The 27,563-nt window shown below is 65.6% G+C and overlaps 1 protein-coding gene across 1 annotated transcript; it reads right to left on the bottom strand.

Moving 5' to 3' along the window:
- Nucleotides 1-472: 472 nt before the first annotated feature.
- Nucleotides 473-27,475, bottom strand: ASIC4 (acid sensing ion channel subunit family member 4; the record flags this gene model as incomplete). The annotated part of the gene is made up of 10 exons (XM_082001771.1): nucleotides 473-676; nucleotides 948-1,052; nucleotides 1,369-1,448; nucleotides 1,763-1,854; nucleotides 2,254-2,407; nucleotides 2,503-2,559; nucleotides 2,969-3,128; nucleotides 3,220-3,347; nucleotides 3,528-3,672; nucleotides 26,900-27,475. The coding sequence occupies 10 exons, from the start codon at nucleotides 27,473-27,475 to the stop codon at nucleotides 557-559; spliced, it is 1,617 nt and encodes a 538-aa protein (XP_081857897.1). The 3' UTR covers nucleotides 473-556.
- Nucleotides 27,476-27,563: the final 88 nt, after the last annotated feature.

Raw genomic sequence — 27,563 nt, 5'->3', positions numbered from 1 at the left:
GCCGTGCTGCTCAGGGGGGTGCCTGCAACGCTGCCCTGCCCTGCAGCAGGAAGGTGTGAGGGGATCCCCGGGGCGGGGGGATGCTGTTCCAGGAACGTCTGTCTCCTGGGGGGGACCATGCAGGGCAGAGTCCCCCATGCAGGAGGCGTCAGCAGGGGAGGGCTTGGAGGGGCTCACAGGAACCCCAGTTCACCCCCTGCATGCTCTGCATCACCAGGGCCCCTCTGCCCTGCACCCGGCTGCTCCCTCAGCCCCCCCGCCCCGTGTGCCCATCACCCTCCACGCCATGTGCTTGAGAGGGGGCCGAGCCCAAGCGCTGGGGGCAAGTGGAAGGGACGGGCAAAAGGGCTGGGCGGCCACGCCAGTGCTGGTGCCGGTGCCAGTGCCAAGGCAGCTCTTGGCAGCATCGCTGGGGTCCAACGGTGCGGCTGGTCCCGGCGGTGGGGTGGGGGAGGCGGGGGCCTGCGCCCACCACGCTTGGTGCTGTGGTCCCTCTCCATGCGGACGGTGGGGAGGGGTGTGGCAGGGGGCTGTCCCCCACCAGTCTCGAGCTGGCCTAGCAGGCGAAGTCCTCGAAGACGCCCTGGTGAGGGTAGTGGTGGCGGTGGTGGTGGTTGGGCAGGATGCCCGCGTTGTAGGCACCCTCTACGTGCCGGCCCAGCGTCTCGCAGGGGCTCTGCAGGAACGGCAGTCAGTGGGGTGAGCGCAGACCCCGTGCACCCTCCCCTCTCCATCCCCAGCACAGCCTGTCCCCAGGAGCCCCCCCGGGGGCACCCAGTTCCCTGCCTCCCCGGGGCTGCCCCAGCTCTGCAGCCTGGGGTCACCAAACGCGGAGCCGTGCTGTCCCTCGTTCTTGGGATGATGCCCCGCTTCCTCCTGGGGCGGGGGCAGATACTGCCCAGGCCCTGTCCTCGCAGTCCCCCGAGCACCCCTCCTCGCAGGGGTACCTGGTCCTTGAGCTCCTCTAGTCCCAGCGTGGCGATGCTGCCCGAGGGCTTCTTCAGGGGTGGTTTGGAGCGGCGTAGGACCCGGCTCACCCTGTCCCGGATCACCTGGGTACACATGGGGGGTCAGCCCTGGACCCACACACAGGCAGCACCCCGTGTGTGGGCACCCCAGTCTGCACAGACCTGCCTCCCGCTCCCCTGTCCGCTGCCAGCCCTCAGGCCACCGAGGGATGCTGGGGGACCCGTCCTCCTCCCACTGCCTCCTGCTGGGATTTTCCCAATCTGGGGGCTGTAGGTAGCCCTCTGGGGTGGCCACACACAGCACCCCCTCCCCGGGGAGCCCAGTCCCCGCTCTGCACCTTGCCTGCCTGCAACAGCCCGGTCCCCACCACCGAGCCCCAGCCCCGAGGACTCAGCGCACCTCGTAGACATAGTCCAGGATCTCCAGGATGGTGAGGATGCTGGCGCCGATGAACAGGCCCATCTGTCCCCCGATGTCCCCTGGGGAGGAGGGGGAGATGGTCACCGGGAGCTGCTGTGCAGCCCGCTGGTAGCCCAGCGTGGGCCAGCGGGGCTGCAGGCAGTGCCAGGGCTGCCAGACAGAGGGGGACAGCATGGTCACAGCGGCAGGGGCGGCAGGATGGATGGAGCAGGGGGCACATGGGACAGGGGATGGCCAGCAGCATGCCACCCTTCAGCCAGGCTGTGGCTGGCTCTTGCCCCATGCAGTCCCTCCCCAACCATCCCTATACCCTCCTGGGCTGGGACCCAGAGCTCCACGCCTCGGGGTCCCAGGGGGAGGTGGGGAGAGTCACCGAGAAGCCCGGCAAGGTCGTAGGCTTTCTTCTGCTCAATGGCCTCGTAGTTGAGCGCCTCAAAGAAGATGTCCAGCACCAGGAAGTTCTCCCTGTGGGGACACCATAGTGCTCGGCAAGGAGGGCTGGTCACTGACCTTCCCACCCCCATTGCCCCCGAAACCCCACAACTTTGTCCCCCAGCCACCCAGCTCCCAGGTGCTCCCAGAACCCTGGTGAATTATTCAGGCTGGTGTGGTGGGGACATGGAAGGAGCATGTTCCAGGTCGGGAGGGACCATGAGGCGGGGTGATGCCAGCAGGAGGGCTGGGAGGACACAGATGGGTTGGGGAGATGCTCTAGTCACAGCTGCCCCTGGGCAGAGGATGCTGCAGGGACCACATGTGCCAGGACCCTCTCCCAGCACGCTGCCACGAGTGGGGTGGGGGTTCCCCAGGTCCCCAGTGACCACAGCCCCCTGCCCACCCTCCCGCAACACCCTGGCAGCTCACCGGATGTAGGTCTCGTTCTTGTTGTACTTGCGGGCAAGGTAGCGCGCCGAGCCCTTGTTGGGGATGCGCACCATGGAGATCTCCTTGCCGTAGCGCGTCATGTTGCATGGCGTGGGGCAGCTGCAGCGCTCCTGGCTGTCCTCCACCGCCGTGTCTGGGGGCACACACCCATCGGCATGGCTGCACCCCCGGCTCCCTCCCTTGGGGCACCCAGCTGATCCCCAGCCGCCCACCCACCGCCGCACCTACCCAGCGTGTGGTCAGCACACTCGATGTACACGTTGGGGGAGCAGATGGACTCGTTGCCTGCGGAGAAATGGCTGGTTGGGGGGTGGGAGTCTGGTCCTTTCCTGCCTCCCACCCTTGACTCGCTCCCCTAAAGGCAGTGGGGCAGGCGTGACCCCTGGGTGCAAAGGGTATGGGGACGGGTGGCCCTTGGGTGCAGGCTGGCTGGGGCAGGGGTGGCCCCTGGGTACGAGGCAGACAGGGAAGGGGCTGACCTCGGCGTAAGGAGGGTAGGACAGGGGCTGACCCAGTGAGCAGAGAGGATGGGGTGGTCCCTGGGTACAGAAGGATGGGTGGTGGGAGGGACACTTGGGTGCAGGGGGATGGAGCGGGGGTAATCTTTGGGTGCAGGCTGTAGGGGGACAGGGCAGCCCTGTGCGGGGCCGCCGGGGCAGCAGGATGCCCCCACACCATCATGCACACCCCTCACCTGGCATGTGGACCATGCGGCAGTGGCAGCTCCGCACCACGGCCTCCTTCTCGCACTGCAGGCGGCAGGCAGCGATGCTGTAGGTGTCGTAGCCGGGCAGCGTCTGCTCCCCCTGCACGCTGGCCCGGCAGTTCCCCCATGGCTGCGGCAAGTAGGTGAGCTGCCGGGGCGAGAGGGGCATCGCTGCAGGGCCGTGCTGGGCTGGCTGCCCACGGGCACCGCCCCAGGGGCCGCAGGACATCCTGCCTTACCCGCTGCTCCTGGCAGGACACGAAGGTCTGGAAGCCGGGCGAGACACCGAAGCCCAGCTGATGGATGTAGGGTGGCTCGTCCTGGCTGTGGATTTGGACTCGGATGCCAGCTTCGAAGGATGTCTCGTCTGCAGGAGAAGGACAGAGGGGCTGCATGCCTGCACCCACCCAGCACGTCACCCTGGGGCCCAGCACCCTCCCAGTGCACCACTTGCCTCATAGCCCGCTCCAGGGTGCCCTGCTTGCCCAGCAGCCCTCCCTCCCAGCACCCCTCGCCCGTGCCCTGCCTGCACCGCAGCCCCACTCACTGGTCTCTCTCCAGATGGGCAGGTACTCTTCCTGCTGGATGTCCAGCATGATCTCCAGCCCGTTGCCCATGCCGCCCTGGCGGGTCACTCGCGGGTTCCTCCGGTCCCCATTGAACGTGTAGCACTTACCGTAGCGTGTGTAGACCTGGGGATGGAGAAAGGGGTGAGATGAGGATGCAGCAGGGATCTGGCAGGGCATTCTGAAAGAAGGATGAGGTCCAGGGTCCCCTTTCCAATCTCAAGGAGGTGCTGGAAGGGGGGAACAGTATTTGCATGGCCCTTGGAAGGGCTCATCTAAGCCTCTCCCTGCCACGCTGCCACCCCTCCACCCTTGCTGGGGGGGGTGAAGCATCTCTCCCAGCACCCGTGGGGCAGCCCAGCTGTCCTGCCCCTGCCAGGAGGGGACTCACGGGGGTGAAGTGCTGGGGGCCACAGCGCTCTCCCTGAAAGCGGCACTCCACCAGCATGTCCTCGATCTGGTGGCCCAGGCGGTGGAAGAAGCTCTGCATGGTGCGCTCGGAGCGGCGGGGTGGCAAGAAGCGTGAGTAGTTGGCGAGACGTGTCAGCCACGCGCGCCGGTCCTCCCCCAGCACGGCCAGCATCTCGGGCACCAGCGAGCGGTTCTCCTGGGCCAGCCCCAGCCACTGCCCCACTGAGTAGAGGTCGGGCTTGGTGAGGTGCAGGAAGCGTGCCCGGTTGGGGTTGCAGAGCGTGACGGCCGGGAAGCGGAGGTGGGGGGCCCAGGCGAGACGCGCCCGGGTGTGCACAGGGCGCGAGAGCAGGTGGTGCAGGCGGTCGGTGGTGCCGGTGGCCAGCAGCCCGGCGGAGGCCAGGAAGGCCAGGCTCCAGAGCAGGCGGCGCAGGCGGGACTGCGGCCGGGTGCACATGTAGTGCAGCCCAGGGATCCTGGTGGCTCGCAGGATGCCGGTGGCGAGCCGGGCAGCACCGCCGTCCTGAGCCACTGCCAGGGCTTCCCTGTCCTGGCAGCAGGCAAGGTGCAGCGGCATGGCTGCAGGCAGGGTGGCTCCTCTGGAAAGTGGGGTGCAGGCTGCCCCCAAGGCTGCCTGGGGTCCCTGGTCCCCTCCAGGGAGCTCTCCCTCCCGGGAGGCTTTTGCTCCGCACCTTCCCAGAGACGAATGTGGCAAGCGCCTTCCTGAGCTGCTCCACTGACGGGCGAGGGGAGGGAGAGGAGGGGGCTGCTGCAAACACGCCTTCCCCCAACCTCCATTCGGGAATGGAAAATTCCTCCTGGAGCCAGGCTGGGACAGCGGGGGGTGTTGCGTTACCCCAGGCAGGGTGAGCTGGCAGCACCCAGTGCCCCAGCACAGTGGGCACCCATGTCTGGTGATGCCCTGTCCCAGTCACGCTGTGTGAGCCCTGTGCCTAGGGATGCTGCGCCCTGACTCGTCCCCATTGCCCCCTGCCCTGGCACTGTGGCCACCCTGAATCCCTGCCTGGACTCCCAGGGTCCCCAGCTGTGGCTGCTCTGGGGCTGGGGGCCCTGCCCCATAGAGGCAGGACAGTGCCAGGCCTGGAGTGCCATCAACTCCTGCCAGCACTGCTCAGGACCACATATGTACCTTCATCCCCAATGCTATACCCTGGTATCGTCTGCCCTAGAGCTGGGGACCCCAGTGTATCTGGGCCCTGTGGGATAGGAGAAGCAGAGCTGTGGGGCAGGAGGAGTAAAGCCATGGGGCGGGAGGCTGCGTGGGAGCCCACCTGAGCCCTGCGGGCACTTTGAAGTGACGGTGAGGCTGTGATCAGAGCGTGGCAGCGGCGGGGGGGGTGTCTCTGCACCAAGCTGTCAGCGTGGCTGGCAGGGCCCTGACAGCCTGTCAGGGTGCCTTCAAAGCTCGGCACCGCGCTCCGCATCAGCCTCTCATCTCCTCCTGCCGCTGCTCCCAAGCACCCGCCTTCGGCACCAGCCCTGCCAAGATGTCGGCTGGCCCTGGGAGGGTCCCGCAGCCTCCACAGCCCTGGCACAAGCCAGAGCTGCTGTGCACCCCGTGAAGGGCAGCATCCCTGCCGCTTAATGGCAGCTGGGCAGGAAGAGGGCAGTGGTGAAAGGGAGGACTGGAAAAGGAGGGGAGCTCCTGCTTGCCTCAGCAGTGACCCCCAGCAGCATCCACGCTGCTGGCCTTGCTGCCTGAGCAAGGTGTGACTCTGCAGCCATCCCAGGGACCCAGCCAGGAACCAAACTGGCAGCTTGGTGACAGGCGCAGGAGTACGCCAGGCAGGTCAGCAATGGCTTGACCTCAGGGAATGGGACGGGCGCCAAGGGAGGTGAGCAGAGGCAGTGGGCAGCATCTCCAGTGCCCAGGGGTGGCAGGGCACTTCCCTCCCACCCACCTCCATTGCAACGCCCTGCCCCACAGCAGGGAGAAGCCAAGCCCAAAGGCACCCAGGGTGTCAGCTCTGGCCCTTGCTGGCTCTGGTCAGGGCCAGGCCCCGGCAGCCCGGCAGCCCGACACCCGGCACCCGGCTCCCCGGCAGCCGCAGGCCGGGCGGCGGGGGCGCGGCCCGCGGGGGCCGGGCTCCGGCAGGGGGCAGCAGGGCGCCACGTTTGGGCGTGCGCAGCGCCGGCCCCGCCGGGACCCGCCCGCCGCAGCAGCCGGGTCAGGCGGGGTTGGGCCCCCGCAGCTGCGCCCCCCGACTCCCTGTCGTTAAGCCCACCCTCGGGTCCCGCCGCGGCACAGCGCAGGGCAGGCGAGGGCAGCAGCCCAGCCTCGCCGCCGGCAGCCTTGGTGCCCCGGGGAAGGACGGCCCCCATCCCGCCCGCCCCGGGCCGCCAGCGCTGCCGCTCGCGTTGCTGGAGGAGCAAACGGTCCGAAAGAGCTCAGGGCCCTGGGACGCACAGCCGAGGCTGTGGAGCCGCGCTCGCCGCCCACACGGCCCCACGCCCCCAGGGCCGTCACCGGTCCCGGCACCATCCCCGCCGCCGCACGATGCCAGTGTGAGCAGGAGCGCTGCCGCGGGCTCCCTGCTCCCCGCACCCTTGGGACCAGCCCAGTGGGTCACCCCACACTGAGCTGTCCCCTCCAGCCCGTGTGTCCCTGCACCATCCCCGGGACACGGCTCGCCCCCCCCGACGCCGGCGCTTCTGCGTGGGGCTGCACGAGCTGGCTTGGTTCCTTGCTGAGATTTATTGCGGCTCCAAGAGCCGGAGGCTGCCAGCCTGATACCATCAGCCCCTTGCACACCAGGGCAGCTTTTATATTAGTTTTCTTTAAACGGAGGATGAGCTTCCCAGGCTGGAGGAAATGTCATTTCTCTGAACGCTTCCATCTCGTGTCAGTTCAGACATCTCCGGGCAGCATCGCAATCACCGTGGAGCAGGGCGAGGGATGGGGGTGGGATGCAGAGGCTGGGGCACGTGGGGACAGACAGCTCAGGGACAGGGGCCAGTGTTGGGCAGGTCTGGAGGAGAAGGTCCAGTGGTGGCAGTGGCCTTGTCCCCTGTCCCCTGTAGCCCCAGGCAGGCAGGCACAGCTGCAGGGGCATGCGGGGAGGGCAGGGATGTCCATGGCGCCCGGCTGAGTTACTCACTTGTCGGCTGCCAGGGTGCTGAGGCCAGCTGTGAAATCGCACTGGCGAGAGCACAGCACAGTCCTGAAGGGCTTTTCCTTTCCAGCATGACAAACCCAATTAGGTAACAGGGAGCGTGTAAGGAGGAGGAGAAGGAGGAAGGACAGAAGAGAGTCTGCCTGCACTGGGAACATGATTTCCTGCCCACAGCTGACCCAGAAAAGCGCCTTGCAGCGCTGGAGCACACGTTTCCAGCCAGGGATGGTGCCTGCAGCACAGGTCCCCGGGCACCCAGCTCCGCTTGCCAGGCACCCATGGGTGCTGCAGCTTCGGGGCTGGGGCAGCAGGATTCCTGCACTGCATGCTGGTCTCCCCGCTCAGCCGCTGCACGCTGGCATCCCCACACCGCGCTCACGTGCAGGGGAGACCCCATTAGGGAGGTAATTTCTCGACATGATTCCTCATTTCCCTGCTCTCTGCCGTGAAGACACACTGACCTTGACAGAAATAGCTGCTTGTGCCTCAGCAGGCAGACACCAGCCAGAGATCACTGGGAGCCCTGGCATCCTCCTCCCCACCCCACACAGCTCAGGAACTCCCCAAGTCCCTTCCACCGCCCCTGGGGCTCACCATCCTGCCCCCCCTGCTGCAGGGAGCCCCTTGGGAGCAAGGTGCTGGCCCTCAGCATCCTCACCCCAGCTCGCGCCAGCCCACCCGCAAGCACTGGGGGTGCGCGGACCAGCCCCACATGCTCCCAGTCCCCCATCCCCGCTGCTGCCAGCTCACTGCGCCAGCCTCTGGCTGATCCCAGCTCACGCAGGTATTTCCGCAGTTTACACGGCTCCCCACGGTATTTAGCCTCTGGAATACGACGTTAAACATTGCAAGCACCGACAAATCCTGATTGCTCTGAGGAGACAAGAGGCCGCACTAAGCTTCCAGCCAAACGTTTTCATGCGAGGGAAACGAGCTGTGGCACGTGCGGCGCCAGCAGGTTCTGCTCCTGCACACCCAGGGCACCCAGCCCTGCTCCCACATCCCTGCTGGGACACCCAGCCCTGCTCCCACGTCCCTGCTGGGACACGCAGCTGGCAGGCAGGCCCTGGGCATGGGCACACCATGCAGGAGCGAGCACCCCAGCAAAGAGACACCCCTGAGATCAGTTATCGCCGGGACATGATGGGGATGGGGACAGGGATGGGAAGACACTGAACTGCTTGGCGGGCATGCCAGCCCAGGGGTAACCTTAGGGGTGATCTCCAGGTACCCCAGCCCAGAGAGCAAATTAGCATGGGCAGAGCTGTGGTATAAAGGAGAGCAGTCTCCAAAATCTGAAATGCTGCTTCCTGAATGAGCACAGGCAGCTGGAGGCACAGGGATGCCCCTGGCCAGGAGACATGGCACAGGAGCTGGGGCCAAACTGGGATGACACTGGTAGAGCTGGGGCAACGGCACATCCACGCGCGTTGCCCCTGCTCTGCTGCTGCCCCCTGCTGCAGCCATCCCAGCCCAGGAGCCAGCTCTGCTGGAGCCCCTCACCATGTCCTTGGCCCCCCACGGCAGACCCCAATGCATCCCCAGCATCCCACTCCCCCCGTGTGGCACAGCCAGGCCTCGCCTGGGTGCCCTGGGAAGGAAGCTGCAGCGCTGACGCCAGCATTGCAACTGCCGAGGATATGAGATCCGCTTGGATTCAGCAATTTCAACTCATTTCAAGCCCAATTCTGCAGCAATTTTCTGAGCCAGTGGGATGTTTTCGCCTCTGCAAACGTCCCCTCTCACGCATGGTCGCACCATTTCCCTTCCCCACTCCCAGGAGGGGTTGGGGAACAGCACCAGTTTGGCTTGACCCCAGCTTCAGCGGCAGCACAGCCATCCCCCACATTGGCAGCCCCTCGGTGCAGCCCCCTGCCCCACGCAGAGCTGCCAGGACGGCTCCTGCAGGATGCAGCCCTGCTTGTGGGGGCCGGGGCTCCCATCCCCATGGGACACTGGGCTCTGCACCCTCAGTCCCAGCAGAGCAGGGCACCGTCATCCCCGAGCAGGGCACACCAGCACTGGCCTGGGCTCCTTGTTTCCCCCACCCTACAAGGGCCAAGCTCTGGAGCATCCTCTGTGGCACCCGGCGCAGCTTCCCCAGGACGGAGGGAGAGCAGCGGGGTGGCGGGGGGGCCGGGGGATGCTGCAGGCACATCCTGGAGGGGCCAGGACCCCTCCTGCCACTGCAGATGTTCCTCTCTCTGTGCCACAGGCCAGCCCGTGCCAGCTGAACCCCCTTGGCCAGGCCTGAGCCAGCAGTGGAGACGTGGGCGCGTGGGGCTGGCAGAGCCCCTCTCGTGCCAAGCAGGCTTGCTGCCAGAATACCAAGTGCTCAGCTGTGCCGCGGGCTGCGCCGCCGGCTGGGCAGAGCGGCCGGAGGCACCCGAGTCCCAGCGCCAGGCAGGGCGAGCAGGTCACTTCCAGGCTGCTGCATCGGGGCCAGCATGCAGCCCAGTGACCCCCAGGAGTGGGCAGGATCTGGACCAGGGCTCCCTGCTCCCGGCGGGTCAGGAGCACAGGGATGCAATGCACGGCAGAGGGATGCACCGCGCACACGGGCAAGGACACCTTCCCAGCGCATCTGCCCCGGCGCTGCCAGTGACACCAGTAAGGCAGGGGGACATTGGCACTATCCTGCTTTCAGGAGCAGCATCTGTGACAACACACCCAATCTCGTGTGCCAGGGAAGGAGCTCTCGCTCCAAGCCATCGCCCCAGGAGTCCTGCACTGGCCAAGCCAGGAGCTGGTGGGGGCCGTGCTGCCGGTGCCACATGGAGCCAGGGTGGCTGCGACAGAGGCGAGGGGCTGGGGACCCCAGGTCCTCACCTCTCAGCTCGGCTGCAAAGCAAGTGCCGTCACAAAGTTGTGCTTTCCCCTCCTGCTGCTCCTGGGGGGAATTTGTCCCAGAATCTCACACATCTTCTCATTTCCAACCTAAATTTATTCATGGCCAGTTTGTACCATTTGTTCTCATGCCAGCATTGTCCCTTAGCTTAAATAGCTCTCTTCCCTCCCTTGTGTTTACTCCCTTGATGTATTTATAAACAGCAATCCCATCCCCTCGCAGCCTCCAGCCTGCCAGCCTGCACGTGCCAATTGCTCCAGGTTTCCTCTCCCAATTCAGGCTCTGCTCGCCTGCGCAGCCCGGCACAGCATCTGCTCCAGCTCCCCGGCAGCTTCCTCAGCCCCGGCTGCCCAGGGCTTGCACGCGGATCCGGCGAGGTCCCCAGCCCACGCAGACGTATGACTCTGCCCTCTCCATCCCACAGTGGCTGTGGGGCAGCATCCCACCCTGGTCGGGACGACTGCCCCAGCCGGGGCTGACCTGCTCCCTGCAGATCTCCCGGCAGCTTGCGCTTTCATATGGTTTTCTTGCGCTAAGCACTTTAAAGCATCCACCAAAAGGGTCACCTGGGCAGGTGAAGGAGCCAACAGAAAGGGAACAGCAGAAGAAGAAGTACTGGGGCTGCTGGCAGGGGGGGGAGGCGTGCTGCAGCGCCGGGCAGGGGTGCAGAGAGGGAGGGGGGGCAGGAGTTGGGGAAGCCCCCTTCAGCCTGTCAGCAGCAGCCAGCAAGCCTCTCTGAGGTGCTGAGCGTGCTGCCTGCCTACCCTGGTCTCTCCCTAAGCACGAGGGTCAGGTGCTGGGGCTGCAGGAGGTTTCTGCCCCATGTTTCTGCCTCCTGCTTCCCCTGGGAGGGAGAGAGGAAAGCTGTGGGGCAGAGCCGGGAGGTGCTCAGGGTCCCCATGAGAAAGGTGCACCAAAGTTGCACCCCCAAACATGCCAGAGCAAGCTTGCCGAGCTGCTAACACAGTCCCTGGCCTGCATTTGGACTGTGCTAGGCAGCAATCCTGCCATCACTCTGTGCACCCTCCGGCACTCCTCAGCCACTCCTCAGCCAGCTTCCCATCCTCAGACATCCCCTGTGCCGGGCACGCTCCCCCCGGGCACGCAGCACAGCACGCTACAGATAAGCGCTGGGATGGGCTACAGCTCAGCCTTGCTGCTGCAAACCCAACAAAACACACGCACACACAGAGAGCAATAATTATGGTTTTGGATAGCGGGGTCCTCTCGGCAGCTGGAGGAGACCCAGCGCCATGCGCAGTGCTGTGCAGACACAGCCGCTCTGTGCCAGTTGGCCCCAGGACCAGGGAACAATCCCCAGCCCTGTGTTTTCATACAGAGATGTAGCACTGAGCCCATGCATCCTACAGACCGGAGAAAGCAGGGAACATCAGGGATACCCGAAAATGGGGTACGCAGGGTCCCTGGGGCTCCTTTGTGGAGCTCAGGCAGCCTCTGCTCTCTGGCTGCTGTCACCCTGCAGGGACCCCAGTGCTGCACGATGTCCCTTGCCTTGCAGGTAGGCCAGTACCTCTGCACGGTGCTCGCTGGATGCTGGCGGCTTTTGGCTGAGACGGCAGCAGATCCCGGGTGCCGCCGGCCCTGCCTCGCTCCCCGTCGCGTGCCGGGGCACTGCGGGGAGGCAGCGCGCAGCACCGCAGTCCCCGCTGCTCTGCTGCCCGGCGCCGGCAGAGCTCCCCAGGCAGCGCCGTCCCCGGGCACCGCTGCTCTTTGAAAGCGGCCGCGCAGGGAGCACTGCGCCGCCCGTCCCCAAAGGGTTAACAGGCAATTTCCTTTGCTGACAGCTCGGAGACCGTTCACTATCGACTGCGGGAGAATAAGAGGGGAGAAGCAGCGAGATAAAAAGGCAGCAGAGCTGGCACCGCCTGCTTAATCCCAGCGTTTAATCTGCTGGGGCAGCGCAGGCAGCCTTATCTCGCCGTCCTTCTGCTGCTCCATCTCATTACTGCTCCCACGGCTGCGCCGGCCGCGCCGCCAGGAGATGTAAGAGCTGAGCCGGGGAGCACAGGCCTGGGGCAGCGGCTGCTGCCAGCCCGCCTCGCTCGGCAGCCTCCGCCGGGCCCGCTGCGCTGGCGGGCACACGCCGGCACCCCACGCCTGGCACCCCACGCCTGGCACCCCACGCCTGGCACATGTGCGCCGGCCCCCCGCTGCCCAGCTGGCGCGCGCGGGGACGCAGGCGGGAGGCTGCGCGCGCTGCCTGCGCCCAGGGAGCTGCCGTCTCAGGCGTGGCGCTGCTCACGCCTGGCGCGGTCACACAGCCCCGGGGAGACGCTGCCAGCGCCACACACGCGCACGCACGTTTCCTGGTCTCTGGCCCCGCACGCGTGCTCTGGCGGCCCAGCCTGCGCGACACCCATGCCCCCGTGGGTGGATGGAGGACGGAGGGCTCCGTGGGATGGTGCACGTAGGACACAGCAGGGCCGGGACAGCAGGCAGGGCAACACCACCTCGTCCTGCGTGTCCCCCGTCCCTCCATCCTCACCTCTCCAGGTGCTCCCCTGCCGGGTGCCAGACCAGCTCCGCTCTGTCTGCTCGTCCCACCAGGCACGCCATGGCCAATGTCACTGGGTGACCCCCAGCCTGGCCCTGGCAGCTCCCGCCGCTGCAGGGCAGGGATGGGCAGGAGGGGGGGTCACCTCCTGGGAGCCGGCAGCTGCCGGCACAGACACGGTCCCTCCAGCCGTGGCATTTAGCTGTAAATCCACAGCACTGACACGGTGCAGATGAAGCCTCCGCGCTAGCCGGGCTGTCACGGGGGTTATCCTGCTGCCTACGGATGGGTTTACACTGATAAGATTTATTGTCACCCTGGCTGAAGTGCTGCCAGCGCCTCACTGCCCGCTCTCCTCGCAAGGCTGCGCTGCCTGCTTGGGGGTGCCACGAGAGCCAGGAACGGCACCCCACGGAGCGGCCGCTGGCACAGCGGGTCCCCGGACTGGAGGAGAGCCCGGCACAACCTCCCTGCTGCCAGGGCTGACGGGTCCCCTGCCCACCCGTCGCAGGGTGCCTCGCCGTCGCAGCGGGATGTGGGGGGGTGCTGGTTCCCGAGCCGGACCAGGCTGAGCAGAGCACACGTCTGTGCTGACAGAGATTTGCTGATGGTGCTGGCAGCGCGGCTCCTGTCACAGCTCGGCGGCCTCGCGGCTCTCCTGCGTGGTGCAGGGAGGCCGGGACTCACGGGGCTGCCGGGGCGGCCGTGTGCGGAGCCGCCGCAGGCAGGACGGCCTGGGCAGGGAGCGAGGGGAAGCCCCCCAGCCAGCAGCCTGACCCCAGCAGCGTGCAGGAGCCAGCAGGATGGCTCTGGGAGCCAGGGCCTTGTGCACCCCCTGACCCAGGGTGACATGGGGTGGGCAGAAATACCCCAAAAAGGGGAATTCGGCTCCAGGACACCCTGCTCTGTCCTGGCCCCTCACCCACACCCTGCTGCCTGCCCCCCCCGCCAATGCATTGATTTCCCTGGGGCCAGCAGTGATTGCTCTGAGCCACCTGGTGCAGCCAGGCAGGGCCTGAACCGGGCTAAATCCCTGAGCAGCGGGAGGGGGGGCCACCTGCCAGCATCCCCCCCTGTCCCCAAAGTCACCGCATAAGCCCTGCACAGCTCCCGCACCACCCTGCTCCATCCCGGCTTCTGCCTCTTCTCCTTCTCCTCCCCTCCAGCCGCTGACCCCCCGACGATGCTGGGGGCTCCGCTCTCCCCACCAACACGGATTTGACCCCAGCATGTCAGAACCGAAGGAAACAATATGGAAACAGCCTGAGCCCCTGCTGTACCCTTCTCCCTAGGGCCAGCTTGGGGGGCCATGGGGGCTGGGGGATGGTCGGGGTGATGGTGTAACCCACCAGCACATCAGGAGCCCGAGTGAAGTGGGGTGATCACAGCCCAGCGGGAAAGGGCTCGTTAATAGCTGAGCCCTTTTAGTAGAGATTAGGGAGCTGCGCGGCTTTGATCTTTGATTGCCAATTTGCATCTTGAAGGCGCTGGGACCTCATCCAGCCTCCGCACAACCCTTTGTGGTTATCTCGTGGCTAATGGATTTGTTCTTAATGCTGGAGCGTGCAGGCTAAAGGCTGATTAAACCCTCTCCGCGGCGCTAAATCAATGGAACAAACATGATAGGGGTTGGCTTTCCCCAGCCTGCGCGCTCCTGGGCGGAGGGGCTGATCGACAGAGCCCCTGCGCCCCGGCACTGGTGGGTGCTCCCTCCTTGGGGCTGCCGGGAAGGGGAGGAGGTGCAGGCACCAGCGGGCAGGGACAACCCTGCAGCCCCTATCCCTGTATCCCTGTATCCCTGTACCCCCACCCTCTGCTCACCATGCAGGCAGCGATGGGCTGGGGGAGCTCAGGATTCCCAGGGTGCGTGTCCCTCTTGGATGTTTGGGCCACGCTGCCCTTGTGCTGGTCTGCCCGAGCACCCAAGTCACCCCCGGCTCCTCCCAGCTCCCAGAGCTTGTTGTGGGAGCAGGGACATTTACTGGCAGGGAAGGGATGGGACAACCTGCCCCTGCAGCTGGGCGACTCCTTCCCTCTCCTCAGGCCCCCTTCGCGTCCCACACACTGGGGAGCAGCACTGGTAGATCCCAACTCCTCTGTCCTTCAGACTGTCTCCCCTTGCCCCTGCTCGGAGCCAGCACCACATTCCCAGGACCGTGTGCTGCCTGCAGCAGCCCATACGTCACATGCTGTGAGCAGCAGTAACTACACACTTTCCATAATGCCCGTGGTCTCCACTGCATGACCAGCTTCAGGAAAACACGATTCCCACCGTGTCTGCAGGCAGCATTAGCAGAGGGGACAAGCTGCACCCTGCCCACAGATGCCCCAGAAACAACTGCCCCCCCATCCTACCTGATGCCCAGGCTGAGCGCCTGAGATGGGCAGCACTAAGGTTTTGGGGCCTAGGAGCTGTGGGGAGGAGGGCTGTGTGGCTGCAGGCTGGCAGGACACTGGCTGAGAGCATTCTGCACCCTTTGCTTTTTGCAGGGCTCATGGCATCGCTCCAGAGGCTGCCAGAGCAGAGCTGCCTGCAGGGCTGGTGGCATCTGAGGAGCCATGAGCAGGGACCCTGCTCTGGGGCCCGAGCTGCCTGTGCCAGAGGATGAGAAGCAAGCTGCAACACAGTGAAGCTCAGGGCAGTACCTTGCTGGGAACCAGTCCGTGGGGAGAAGGTGCTGGGTGCCCACACCAGGCTCGGTCCCGGCGAGCAGCGGCTGCGGCGGAGGCAGCTGGGCTGCTGCATAGCACAGAGCCAGCGGGATCACACACCGAGATTCCCATCTGCAAACCTTGCTATTGAATCATCTCCCCTCTGCCAATATTTGCCGAGTGCGGGAGATAAAGTGGCTACAAAAGTCATAAGTGCCGGCATTTCAATCCGCCAGGCTCACGGCAGAGGGGCTGGCTCAGCCCCTGAGAGCCAGGACCCCTCCACGCTGCTGCACAGCACCTCTGCCTGCCTGGAAGGGATGCTCCTGCCATCACCCTGCCCCAGGCATCAGCACAGTCCCCGCTCCTGCCCTCATCCCCACCTCTGCACCGGAACAGCCATCTCCACCCAGTCAGCATCTCCCCTGCAACTCTCAACGCAGCACCAAGCCACCCCCTCCAGTACTGCCCCATCCCCTCCATGTCACCCCAGTGTCCCCAGCTACCGCTGCCTTGCCCTGCCCGCACCACACAGTCCCGTCTCCCTTGCTCCAGGCCGCCTGTGCAGTCCCTGCAGCGGTCCCTGAGCAGGTGAGGCAGGACATGATGCCGAGATACAGCTCCTGGAGGAGAAGCCCGGAGTGTTATCAGCCCAGGGAGTTAATTAAGGTCATGTCAGGCGATAAGGAAACAGGATGTCAGAGTGGCAGCAGCACAGGGGGGTCAGAGCCTGAAAAACTCCCTCTGAAAAGCAACTCCACTGAGATGTGCTCAGCCAGGCGCTTGGGGACAGAGCGGCTGTCACAGCTGTGGCGGGGGGGGCTCCGAGGGACCTATGTCCAGCATGGGATGGGATGAGATGCAGGTTGAGATGGGACAGGATGGGATGCAGATTGAGATGGGATGGATGTGGGGACTGGATGGGATGGGGATTGGGATGGGGATTGAGATGGGGGTGCCGATGGGATGGGCCCAGAGGCGATACGCCGTGCTTAGGCAGGCAGAGCCGGCTGAGCAGCCCTAGTTATCTGCTCCTGTCTTCACGCAGGAGCAACGTGCCCCAGTGCGACCAGCACAGTGCTGGCAGGGCAGGAGTAGCTGTGAACCTCTGCCCGTAATTAGCACATGTAATTGCAGACACTCTCTGATTACCAGGACCTCAGAGCTGGGCACGCCAGGCTACTTGACAGCGCTCGCGCTGCTCCCGTCTCGGACTGTTCTCCTTCCCATTCGGTGACAGCTTCGCCCCCCAGGCCGGGCAGTGCCACAGGGCTGGGAGAGCAGGGCTGGCCTGGCACAGCGCAGCGCAGCGCACGGCAGGGTGACAGAGCAGGCTGGGGACCTGGGGGACATGTGTAGGGGACACACTGCCAGTGCAAACCCATCCTACATGGGCGGCCGCAGCACCCGGCGCCCTGCCTGGCCGGGTGAGAGCCGCGCTGCCAGGACATAATTAATACTTGCATCAATCTGGGCTGGATCTGCATAGTGCCCTCCACCTCACGCTGCCCAGGAAGGCAGGCTGCTCCGTGCCCTTCCCAGGGCAGCAGCAGCGTGGGGCAGCCCTGCCTCCTCCTCAGGGGTCGCAGCCCCAGCGTTGCCCCCAGCTTGCCCCCACATGCACCCCAGCCCTCCTCGCCCCACTGTCCCCCGCAGCAGGGACACCCACAGGCCCCCACCCTGCCCCGCTCCAACCGCTGGAGCGTTGAAGACAGATGGAGACGCTTCCCGCTGCCACGTGGTCCCTCCCTCCCTCCTTGCCGCAAAGAAATTGTGGGGATGGCAGCTCTGGAGTGAAGGGCACAGTGAGGTTTGGAGGGCAACGGGGGGCAGCCCCCCTGCAGCCAGGAACCACAGCGGTGCCCATCTCTGCATGGCCAGGACAGGGTATGAGGTCTGTGGGCAGCATCCCCAGACGATGTGTGCTCTCCTGGGGCAACCCAGCTCCCTCCTGCCCCTGCACTACTGCCCTGGCCCAGGTCAGCACCCCCAGCCCATTGCCAGAGGGGTCCCCCAGGCTGAGCCCCACGAGGAATAAGAGCCGGGGCAGAAAAGAGCCTGAGGTAGTGGCAGGGACACCAGGGTGCAGGCAGGGACACGGGTGCCACCTGCAGCCCTCGCTTTGCCGCGCTGTGGGTGCAGGTGCAGGTGGTGGAGGGACAGGACAGCCCTGGGACGTGTGGGGTGCCAGGGCCACCGCCTCCCAGGAATGACAGACTGGCAGAATATCGCTGTGCAGCCCAGCGCAGCGCCTCGCTACGGCCGCTGGCACCGCGACAGCCGCTCCTGGTCTCGTGACGCTGCGCGGACCGCGACACTCCGGGCACAGCCGGGGTACAGCCAGATACAGAAGGAGACACAGGCATGTCTTCTGCACCTGGAGATGCCTGCTAGCCCTCCACAGCCACTGTCGCCGATGTGCCTCACCTGTGCCTGACTGCAGCACCCGCAGCGCCCGCAGCACCTGCAGTACCTGCAGTACCTGCAGAATCTGCAGCGCTTGCGGCACCCACAGCAACTGCAGCACCTGCGGCCCAGCCCACGCCGGGGGCATGGCGGACATGGCCACTAATTGCGCCTGTGACCGGGGCAAGGGGGCCGCAGCCTGATTGCAGCGGCCCAGATGAGCCCGGCCGGCTCAATCAGAGCCACACGGCCCTCCAGCAGCCGGGCACCGGGAATTAAACTGCTAATGAGCTGCTGGCTGGAGGGCTGGCAGTTAGCGATTAATCAGGGGCTCTGCTCTGACGAGGTGCGTGCCTCCTCTCCCCTCCCGCCCTGCACATCCCGGGGGCTGGCGGCCGGCAGCGGGCTGGGGGGTCCCCCCAGCCCCGGCTCCCTGCCTGCCCAGCCACCGTGGGCACGGGCCAGCCCGGCTCCCCAGCCCAGCTGAGCTCCCCGACACAGAGTGGGGTCCCCAGTCCCCGTGCCACTGGGACACAGCACGCGCAGGTCCCCCCAGCCTCTGGCTTTCCTGCCTCCCCCCTTCTCCTGTGCTCACCTTCCCAGCACTGCAATCGGGAGGGAACCTTTTGTTCTGCTGGAAGAAAACCTGTTGAGTCCAGCCGAGCTTAGCCGGCGCTTAACAGCCGCCCAGGTGCAAAGCGTGCTCCAGCTTGCATCTGCGCCCGGAGAGGGGCACGGCAAGCTGGGGGTGCCTCCGCCGAGGGGTCCTCCCCGCCTGTGCGAGGGTGGCTGGGGAGGAGCGGCTGTGCAGGCAGCCGCGTCTCCTGGGGACAGAGCCCCGAGTCCCAGCAGGCTGGGGTGCGGGTCCAGCCCCCACTCCAAGACCCGCAGCACGGTGCCGGGTGCCCCGGCTCAGCGGCGGGGCCGTCCTCGCCTCCCACTTGCTGCCAGCACGGCGACGCGGCCGCGGGCGGACCGGGCCAGCAGCGCCCTGCCTGTAACCGCGGCCGGCGCCGCACACCGGGGCACGGCTCAGAGCGCAGAGGGAAGGTTTTGCAGCGTAAGCAGGGGACAGCCACCCGCAGAACCGTGCGGGGAGCTGCAGGGAAGCTGCTCGAGCAGGAGCCTGACTCTGCTCCCCCGCCGTGAATCCCCGGCTGGCTTTCCTCCCCTTCACGGCCCTTGCAGAGTTAGGATGTGGCAGAGGTGTCAGCACCCTCCTGCCCTCGCGCCCTCACCGTGCAGCCCGTGCAGGGAGCGTGCCCTGGGGACCAGCTCGCCGCCTCCTGCCCGGCTGCAAGGGGGGCCAGCGCCTGGGAGAAAAGGCCGGCGACCGGCAAGGAGCAGGTTAGAGAGATGCGTGTTCTCCCCTCTTGCACAATTAATCATGAGAAGTTTTTCCTCCTTTCGTGCATGAAACAAAATTTGGCAGGGCGCTCTGACCACAGGGACTCTCTGCTTGTTCTCCAGTAAAAACCCAGACACATCTGGCAAAGAAAAAATTTCAGAGCATCCCTGTGCGCACAAGCAGGGAGAGGCAACGCTGGGCCAGGCAGGAAAACCCAGCGGGGCTTGGTCCGCAGCCCCCCGTGCAGCGAGCACCTTCAGCCATATTCTCCTGCTGTCCCCCCCCCTCCCCAGCCCCCAGCACGCATACGGCTGTGCTGCTCTGCCGTCGCCATTGTCCCTGCCCGCAGGCCCTGTTATTCCCGTCCTGGACATATAAATGCACAGGCAGGAGTGTGCACCCCTGCCAGACGCCTGGGTGCTGGCAGCAGCCCCTGCATCCCCCGCCTGGGCTCTCCTCCTGCCTCTGGCTGCCTCCCCCTGCCCACTCCATCCCCCAGCCTGGCTGGAGCCGCTGCCCATCCTTCCCCGGCGCCGAGCAAGCTCAAGCCTCCCCAGCAGCGTTCCAGCTATTTGTTATTGGAAAAAGGGGGAAAATACGGTTTTCGACAATTATTGTTTTTTCCACCTGACTGGCTGCAAACTTGTTAATTTTTTTCTTTAATGTGTGAACAGTGTCGATGGCAGCTGCATGTGAAATGACTCGACGCCCTATCTGCGGGTCCCTGGCTGGCTTTCAGCGCTCGCACCGCAAACATTGCCTTCTATAAATAAAGGCCTATATCTCATCAATGGCAGAACAGCAGAGCTTTATATAGTTGTCTTACATAAAACCGTCTCTCTTTATGGGCTTCAAACTATTTGCGTCACTTAGTGCAGCTCCGTAAACCTCCTGCTCCAGCCGCTCCCCCACAGAGGGAGACCCGGCGTGGCTGCCCCATGCCCCGCACCGCTGGTGGGGAGCATGGGGTCCCCGCTCTGCCTGGGGCTGCCCCCCCCCCGGGCCAGGTGGCAGCTGCGTCCTCGTCCCCCCGCCCCACCGCCTTGGCACGCGCCACCCTTCCAGCCTGCCCGGCCTTGGCACCGAGCCCCGGCATGGCAGCCGGCACCACCAGGCACCCCGGCGCCTGGGGGATGACCGGCCGTGGGCCAGCACCATGCACCCTGCCCTGGTCACCCTTCCCACCCCTGCTGCGCGTCCTGGGGCAGCGCAGGCAGGGATGCTCAGAAGTGCCGCTCCGTCCTCCATCACTTGAGAACCAGGGACCTGTGGGAACGGGGCGACTGGGGACATGGCGCCAGGCTGGGGGGACCAGCCGGCTCCAGCTCTGGCGTGCAGGGGACATGAGCCCGGCCGGTGGCTTTCCACCCTGCTGCCCAGCGAGTGCCGGGTGTGGGGGATGCCGGGTGTGGGGGATGCTAGGGGCTGCCCCTGCAGCCATGGGGCGCAGGTCCTGGCCCCAGCCTGTGCACAGGCTCTCACATTCCCTGGGGCCCCCAGCTCCGTATGGCAGTGCCTGTCCCTCCGGCTCGCCGCAGGCACCCACATGCACGCCCCGATGGGTCACGGGGGGGGCCGGGGACTCCCGACAGGGCTGCAGCAATGCCTGCCTGCAGCAGAAGCAGCCGGCACCCCGGCCGACAGCGCAGCAGCCGGGGGGGCAGGGCTGCTGAGACTACGGTGAAACGCCTTCATTTAGCCCCGTGTGACCCTAGCTGGCCATCCCAGGCAGGCAGGTGGCCAGAGCCAGAGGGATACGGCGAGCCAACAGCATCATGGCACTGGGTCCGGCGGTGCGCTCTGCCCCATGGCTGCCCCCAGTGTCTCCTGGCTGTAGGACCCCTGCCACGGGTGACATTGGCACTGGGGATGGGGTGACAGCACCACTCTGCCAGCCACGGTGCCACACAGTGTCCAACCACGCTGCCGACACACGGCACCTGCATCCCAGCCAGTCCTGCCCCATGCCCAGAGCCCCCATGCCAGCAAGCCTCACAGCACCCCATGAACCCCTGCCACCCCCAGCCAGTCACCCTGCACCCCACCAGCCCCACAGCCCCATGTCCCCACCACCCCATGGCCCCATAGCCCTGCAGCCCAAGCACCGCCAAGCACCTGCTCCCAGGGCCAAACCCCCATGGGTGCCCCAGCCCCATCCCTCCCATAGCCACCTGAGATGCCCACCCTGCTCTGCAGCCAGCAGCACTGAGGGGGCACTGCCCCACAGACCCCCATGGGTGCTCTGGCCCCAGGGGACAGGGGTGCCCCCCATCTGCCCAGCCCAGCACATGGGACCAGCCTCATGACACGTCCCACGTCCCTAGAGAGCCATACCAGGCGCGGGCGTCCTGGCCGCTGGCTCCCCCCCGTATCGGAGACAGGCTTATTAAGTGTGTGATATTAAATCACCCAGATAAGAGCGTAAGAGCTTTTAAAGTCAATTCATTAAATATAATTATGAAGAGAGCTTTTTTATGCTCACGGTGATCTGATCTCAATCAGGGAGACGGTGGGAAAGCCGCTGGCTCCTCCAGCATCTCCGCTCCCCCGCCGCGTCGCCTCCGCACCCCCCTGCTCCCCCGTCTTGGCCCCTACCCACGGGGAGCCAGCACCCACGGCCCTCACCGCCCACCCCACTGCCCCAGCACCCCCTCCCTGACGTCACTGCTGGTGCCGGTGCCACCCCACTCGGATGGGGGCTGGCATGGGGGTCTGCCCAGCAAAGGGGTGGGAGAGGGGAGGCGATGGGGGCGAGCTGTAAGGGCTGGTGGGATTGGGGAGGAGGGCTGCTGGGTATGGAGATGCTCAGGGGCAAGAGCCGGGGGTCTGGGGAGCTAAGCACGGGCTCTTCCCAGCCATGGGTCCCCTTCCCTGCAGGATCCGACCCCCTCTCCATCCCCTGTGGAGCAGCCTCCTTGGGGACCTAATGATGCATCCCTGCTCCCCAGGCAGGCAGGGTGCGTTCTTCCCTCCCACACTCGTTAATGGTGCTTTGCGACCAGTTAATACCTGCCAGCCAGGCAGACGCTGCTCCGACACATGGCCGGACCCCTCACATGCAGCCCACCAGCCCTTCGCACCGGGGGGGCCTCCTCTCGCCCCTTGCACCCCCAGCCGCAGCCTGGCCTGAGCACCTCGGGCTGAGCACATCTTTCCTGGGGGAAGCGGGGGTCCCAAAGTCACCTCGGGAGCCCCACGCAGCTCACACCTCCCCAGCCATCCCGAAGACAACTGGATTGCCGGGACACACAGTGTCCCCTTGCCACGCTGCTCTGAGGGGCTTTGCGGTGACACCCTTAGGTTCAGCCAGCCCCTAGCTGTCCCACCTCGGTACCCCAAATCCTCATCACCCCCATATCCACCCACATGCTGCTGCAGCTTGGGCACTGCAGGGCGAGGAGCAGCAGCCCAGCTGGCCGGGAGGGGGTGGGCTCCGGGCTGGGGTCCCCACACAAAGCTCTAGCGGGGGCTGGTGGGAGCATCTACCCGCTGCTGGGAGCTGCTGGACTGACATTTATTTTTAGACGTGAATTGTATAAATTAGCATTTCTCTGTGGATTAAGCAGCAGGAATTGTGTAAAATTAAATGGCAACGAATTGCATTAAAGTCCCCCGTTTTCTGGCACAAGCAGCACCTCGAGCCGTGCCCGGGCGGCTCATGTGTAACAGCGCCGGAGCTGCCGCTGCTCCGGACAGGAACGTGACCAACCTGCGGCATGTCTGCACCACCCAGGACACACACCTGGGGATGCACAAGCACGGTGGCCGGCCTGTGAGGATGGGGGGCTCCGGATGGGCTGCGAGCCCTGGGGGGGTGGCTCAGGGTGCTGGGCTGGGGCTGCAAGATGTGGATCCAGCGAGCGGAGCGCGGTGACCCAGATGGGATGTCTCACAGGGGTGGGATCGGCAAGGGATGCTCTGGGGTGTCCTGCACATCCCCAGGCACTGACACTGCTTGGGCACCAACGCTGCCAGCCTGAGCCCAGCCTGGGTGCAGCAGGACTCCCACCACAGCTGCAGCCATGCCACCCTCCGGGGCTGGGCAGCAGAGGTGACGCTGTGTTGGGACCCCTACAGCACTACCCGGCCCCAGAGCCCCTCCGCACCCCGGCCAGGGCAGGTCCTGCAATGCCTGGAGCCCAGTGAGTGCTGAGGGATCCCCAGCGAGCCCCCTGCGCCCCGGGGCACACTCAGCCCTGCACAGGGGGAGAGGGAAAATGGGGTTGGCGAACGCCAGGGCCTGAGCAGGCACCAGGCAGGGCAGGGCAGGTGAGAGAATATTTTTACCCAGCATAAAAATAGGCTGAAAATGTGACATTAAGTACGGTTCTGGTGGAAAGGTCAGAGAGTCCCCGCATCGAGAGCAGCACGGGTTGCAGCGGGGACGGTGGCAGAGCCTTGCTGGGATGAGGCAGGGGCGACAGGCTGCTGCCCCCTGCCCGCCCCCCAGCCCCAGCTGGGATCTCTGGGGGTGCACATGGGCTGTAGCCGAGGATGCTTCCCCTGTCTCGGCACAGGGGCTCCCCACCCCAGGGTCCGCATGGGGCGCCAGGGAGACCCCCGCACTGCCCACCTCCCGGGCAGGCGGGAGGCCCTGCCTGGAGAGCTGGGGCCGGTGCCAGCTCCGAGAGGCGCTGCCAGCTCTCAGCAACCTCCCCGCTCCCCCCACCTCCAGCCCTGGCAGGACCGGCTTCGGCAGCCTCACATCAGAAACAAAAGGCTTTTGAGGGGACGCGGTTTTGAGAAAGGCACCGGGCTCCCGCCCGGCCATGAGCAGAGCCTCCTGCCGCAGCCGCTGCCGGCGAGCCAGCGGGATGTTGCTGCCAGCCATGGGGGACCACCTCCACGCAGCTCCTCCTGCGGCCCCCAGACCCCTGCACAGCCCAGCTGCCCGTGCCCCCCGTCCCCAGAGCACGGCTGGGAGAGCTCTCCCTTCCCACAGCGCGCTCGGACATCGGCCAGCACCGGCCTCGGGCTGTGGCCATACCGGGGTGCCAGGCACAGGGGCGAGGGTGGGCGCGAGCCACCTGCCGCAGCTGAGCCCCGGCCCCGCGGGGACGCTTCCCAACCTCACGCTTAATGGCACGTAAAGAGCGCTATTGATTTCCCGCGCCGGCGCCGCACGCTTCGCACCCCCGGCACCGGGCAGCGTGCCAGCGGGCAGCCCAGTCCTGCGGCCCCGGGCAGAGCAGGGGTCCGGGGGGCTGCGGAGCACATTCGACAGCGGGGCTGCAGGGGAGCCTTGCGGCAGCTCAGGGCTGTCCCTGCTGCGTGGGGAGATTTACAGCCCAGTCGGGCTTTATTACACGGAAGATGCTTACGCTGGGGATTTTTTTTTTCCCCCCATAGTTTCTTAATTTGCTATCCCATAAAGAATGTGGATTTGTGACGTTAAATAGGGGAAGATCATTTACCACGCACAGCTCTTACTTAAAGGATCCGCACGAGTTATTTATCGTGTGAGCGCAGCCTGCAAGCAGCAGCACGAGGGGACACGCTCCAGCCTCAGCGCTGCTCCTGCTCCAGAGCAGGCAGCCGGCCGGTGGCGGTCCCATGGCTTGGCCACCCTCGTGCTGTAAAACTTCCAGCCTCTGGCTGAACTCCACCTCATGCCCAGAGGGAAGGAAAGACTCCAGCATTCCTGCAAGCACGGCTGCAGGAAAAGCTCCCTTCCTTCCCCGGCATCCCTGGGGACATGCCCTCTGCTCCAGGGGCTGCTCGCCATGGGCTGCGTGCCCTGGGACCCCGGGCCATCTGTCCCACTGAGATGTGTCACAGTCTGGGAGCCCTCCATCACAGCTGGGACATGCCGTGACTCACGTAACCGCCCACTGCAGCGGGGGTACAAGAGCTTTCCAAACATAAAAGCACACATGGAGACCCAAGACTGGGACCGGTGAAGCCCGGGGCTCCCCGCTGCGTGACAGCTGGATGCAGGGCAGCCCGGGTGCCCCTGCATCGGGTCCACAGCTGGGACGCACCCAAGCCCACACATCACAGCTGGGACTCACCCTGCTTGCAAAGCAGCTCACGCTGTGTTTTAGGCATTCCTAGGAGGCACGAGGGACCGATTTGGCTCAGGGAATGGGAGTAGGAGGCTCCAGCTGCAAACAGTGTGATGCCTCGACAAGTCCCACTGCTGCCTGGCAAGGCTTTGGGACATGGTACGCAGCAGAGGGATGTCACATCTTCCCCCATCCCTCCCCACGCCCATGTGCTGCAGCCTCTCCTGCCCCAGGTTCACCCCTTTGCTCCAGGCAAGCGAGAGGTGACAGCCCCTGGTGCCTCAAAGACTGGGCCAGTGGGCTGAGCTGGGGGCATTGAGGTGGAGGCTGTGGGAGCCCTGGGCTCCCCCTCCCTGAGCCGTGGGCCGGGGGTCGGCTGGCACTAAGCATCTTCATGCCTGAAGCCTGCTCCACTGTGCCAGCAGAGTGGAGCCCGGCTGCTGGGGCATCCCCAGGGCAGACCCGTAAGGAGCTGAGACAGGCAGGCCAGCTGGTCCTGCACAGCCACCCACTGAGAAACTGGGTCCTGCTGACCGTCCTGGTGGTCACCCTCTGCTGCCACACAGCACAGTGCAATGCCACACACCACGTCCACGCTGCAGGAAGCTTGTACTCAGCCCCACTGGCCTGAGCTCTGCCCTGTCACCCTCGCAGCACAGCTCAGCACACGCAAATCCCATTGCCATGCCGCGCTGCAAGCCAAAGCTGTGCAGGATCCCCCAGGGGGACCCCGGGGCTGGAGCCAGCATGGCTGAGCCATGTGCAGGACTGTCCAGCACCGGAGCTCCCAGCTCCCAGCCCCGCTGAAACGCACTTCTCCCCAGCAAACTCAGGCAGCTGGCGTAGGGCAGGCACAGAGCCCAGCAAAACCCCAGGAGGAGTGGGGCTGCCCCCGTGCTGCCCACTGCTCCTTCCCACTCCACTGCAGTGCCCCATGCCACCACGCACAGGGCAGCCCCCACCTCAAACGGCGCTTTCCCAGGGACAACATCACCCTGCGCAGCGAGCAGGCGTTGTACCGATGGGCACAAAGTGAAACAGGACGTGCTGCATCAGCCATTTCCAGCCCCACGGAGCCTCCTCTCCCCCCACAGCATCCCGCACAGCCCATGGCATCGCATCCCGCTCCCCAGCGCGCAGCGGGCTCCGGCTGGCAGCACTGCTCCTGGGAGCGCAGCAAGCCAGCCGAGCAGTAGCCCCTGGCAGCCGCAGGAGAGAGGCGGCTCATTTCCAGAGTCATTACGGTCTGAAAAGGGTCCCATCAGGTATTCCGCCCGTTCAGCACATTTGTTTTCCCAAACCACAGCAGGGATTTGTGATTCCAGGCTCAATATTAGCGAGAGCGGCATGCCAGCGGTGCCCGGCCGGGAGCTCGCTGCCTGGGCAGGCAGGGCGCTGCTGGGACGAGGCCCTGCCAGCAAGCCCCGGGCGGCGGGCGGGCAGCCCCGGGGCAGCCCCCCACTCGCCCAGCTGTAGCCGTGCCTCAGGAGCGGAGCCGCTTGGCGTGTGTGTGTGCGCACACACGTGCGTGTGCAATGCTGGCAGCTTCCAGATTCACACACATCCCAGCGCCAACCTCTCCAAAGGCAGGAAGGCTCCCCTGTGTGCAAAGGGGTCTCTGCTCGCCCCCCCAGCCACTCTCACTGTGTAAAGCACCCTGCGACAGCGCTTCAACCCAGGGGGAAGCACAGGCTGGAGTGGGGCTCTACACCACAGCTCTCCCCCTGACCATTGCACACCCACCCCGGAGACCACTGAGCCCCACTGCCCCCCTTCCCCGGCTCCTGCCTGCGAGCCCCTCCGGCATGGACCTGCCAGCAGCCCAGTCCTGCGGCGCAGAGCCCTCCGGAGAGCTCCCAGGGAGGATCCTCTCTCTCTCTCCTTGTGAAACTTGGAGGGAAACTCAAACAGAGAGAGATGCAAACTTCAGCAGCCGGAGTGAGCCAGGGAGCCCTGCTCCGGCGAGGTGCGGCAGGGTGGGTGCCCCCTGCACCGGCGGGGCCCCGGGGGAAGCTGAGCGAGGCATGCACTCACCACAGTGAAATCGCGGGAGGAGCAGTTCTCGCCGCTGAAGTTGCAGCTCTTGAGCATGTCGTCGAGCTGGTGGCCGGTGCGGTTGACAATGTCGGCCATGTCAGGGTCAGGGTAAAGCAGGTCCGTGGCCTTGTGGCCATCCCGGTCCTTGGGGGGCAGCCCGGTCATGTTGGCCAAGTGGAAGATGTCGGCGTCGGTGAGCGCCGAATGGCGGTAGCGGTTGATGTTGCAGATGGTGATGGCGGGGAAGACCATCTCGCGGATGGCCTCCTCGTCCAGGGCCATGACATGGGGGTGCTCCAGGTAAAGCAGTGCCGACTTGGCTGCCTGGTAGAGGAAGAAGGCGAGCGAGGCCAGGAAGGCAAATGCCCAGAGGGTCTGGCGCACGCCCAGCCGCCCCGACCGGCAGATGTGTCCCAGGCCATGCAGCGTGCTGGCGCTGGCGAAGGCGGCCAGGTCCCGGGACCGGGGCCGGGCAGGCTCCTCGATCAGGCTCTCCTTATCCCCTTCTTCTTTCTCCTTCTGCTTCTCATCCTCCTCGGCAAATTTGATTTTACACACGATCTCAATCGGCATCTGCCCTGTGCGACCGGCGTGCCCAGCCAGCGAGCTGCCCCCCGGCACAGGCACCGGCCGAGAGCCTGGCCAGGTGCTGGGAGGGGGC

This window comes from Phaethon aethereus, assembly GCF_964289735.1.
Source record: "Phaethon aethereus genome assembly, chromosome: 6".
In the NCBI taxonomy this organism is placed as follows: domain Eukaryota; kingdom Metazoa; phylum Chordata; class Aves; order Phaethontiformes; family Phaethontidae; genus Phaethon; species Phaethon aethereus.
This window is presented reverse-complemented; position numbering and strand designations above follow the sequence as displayed.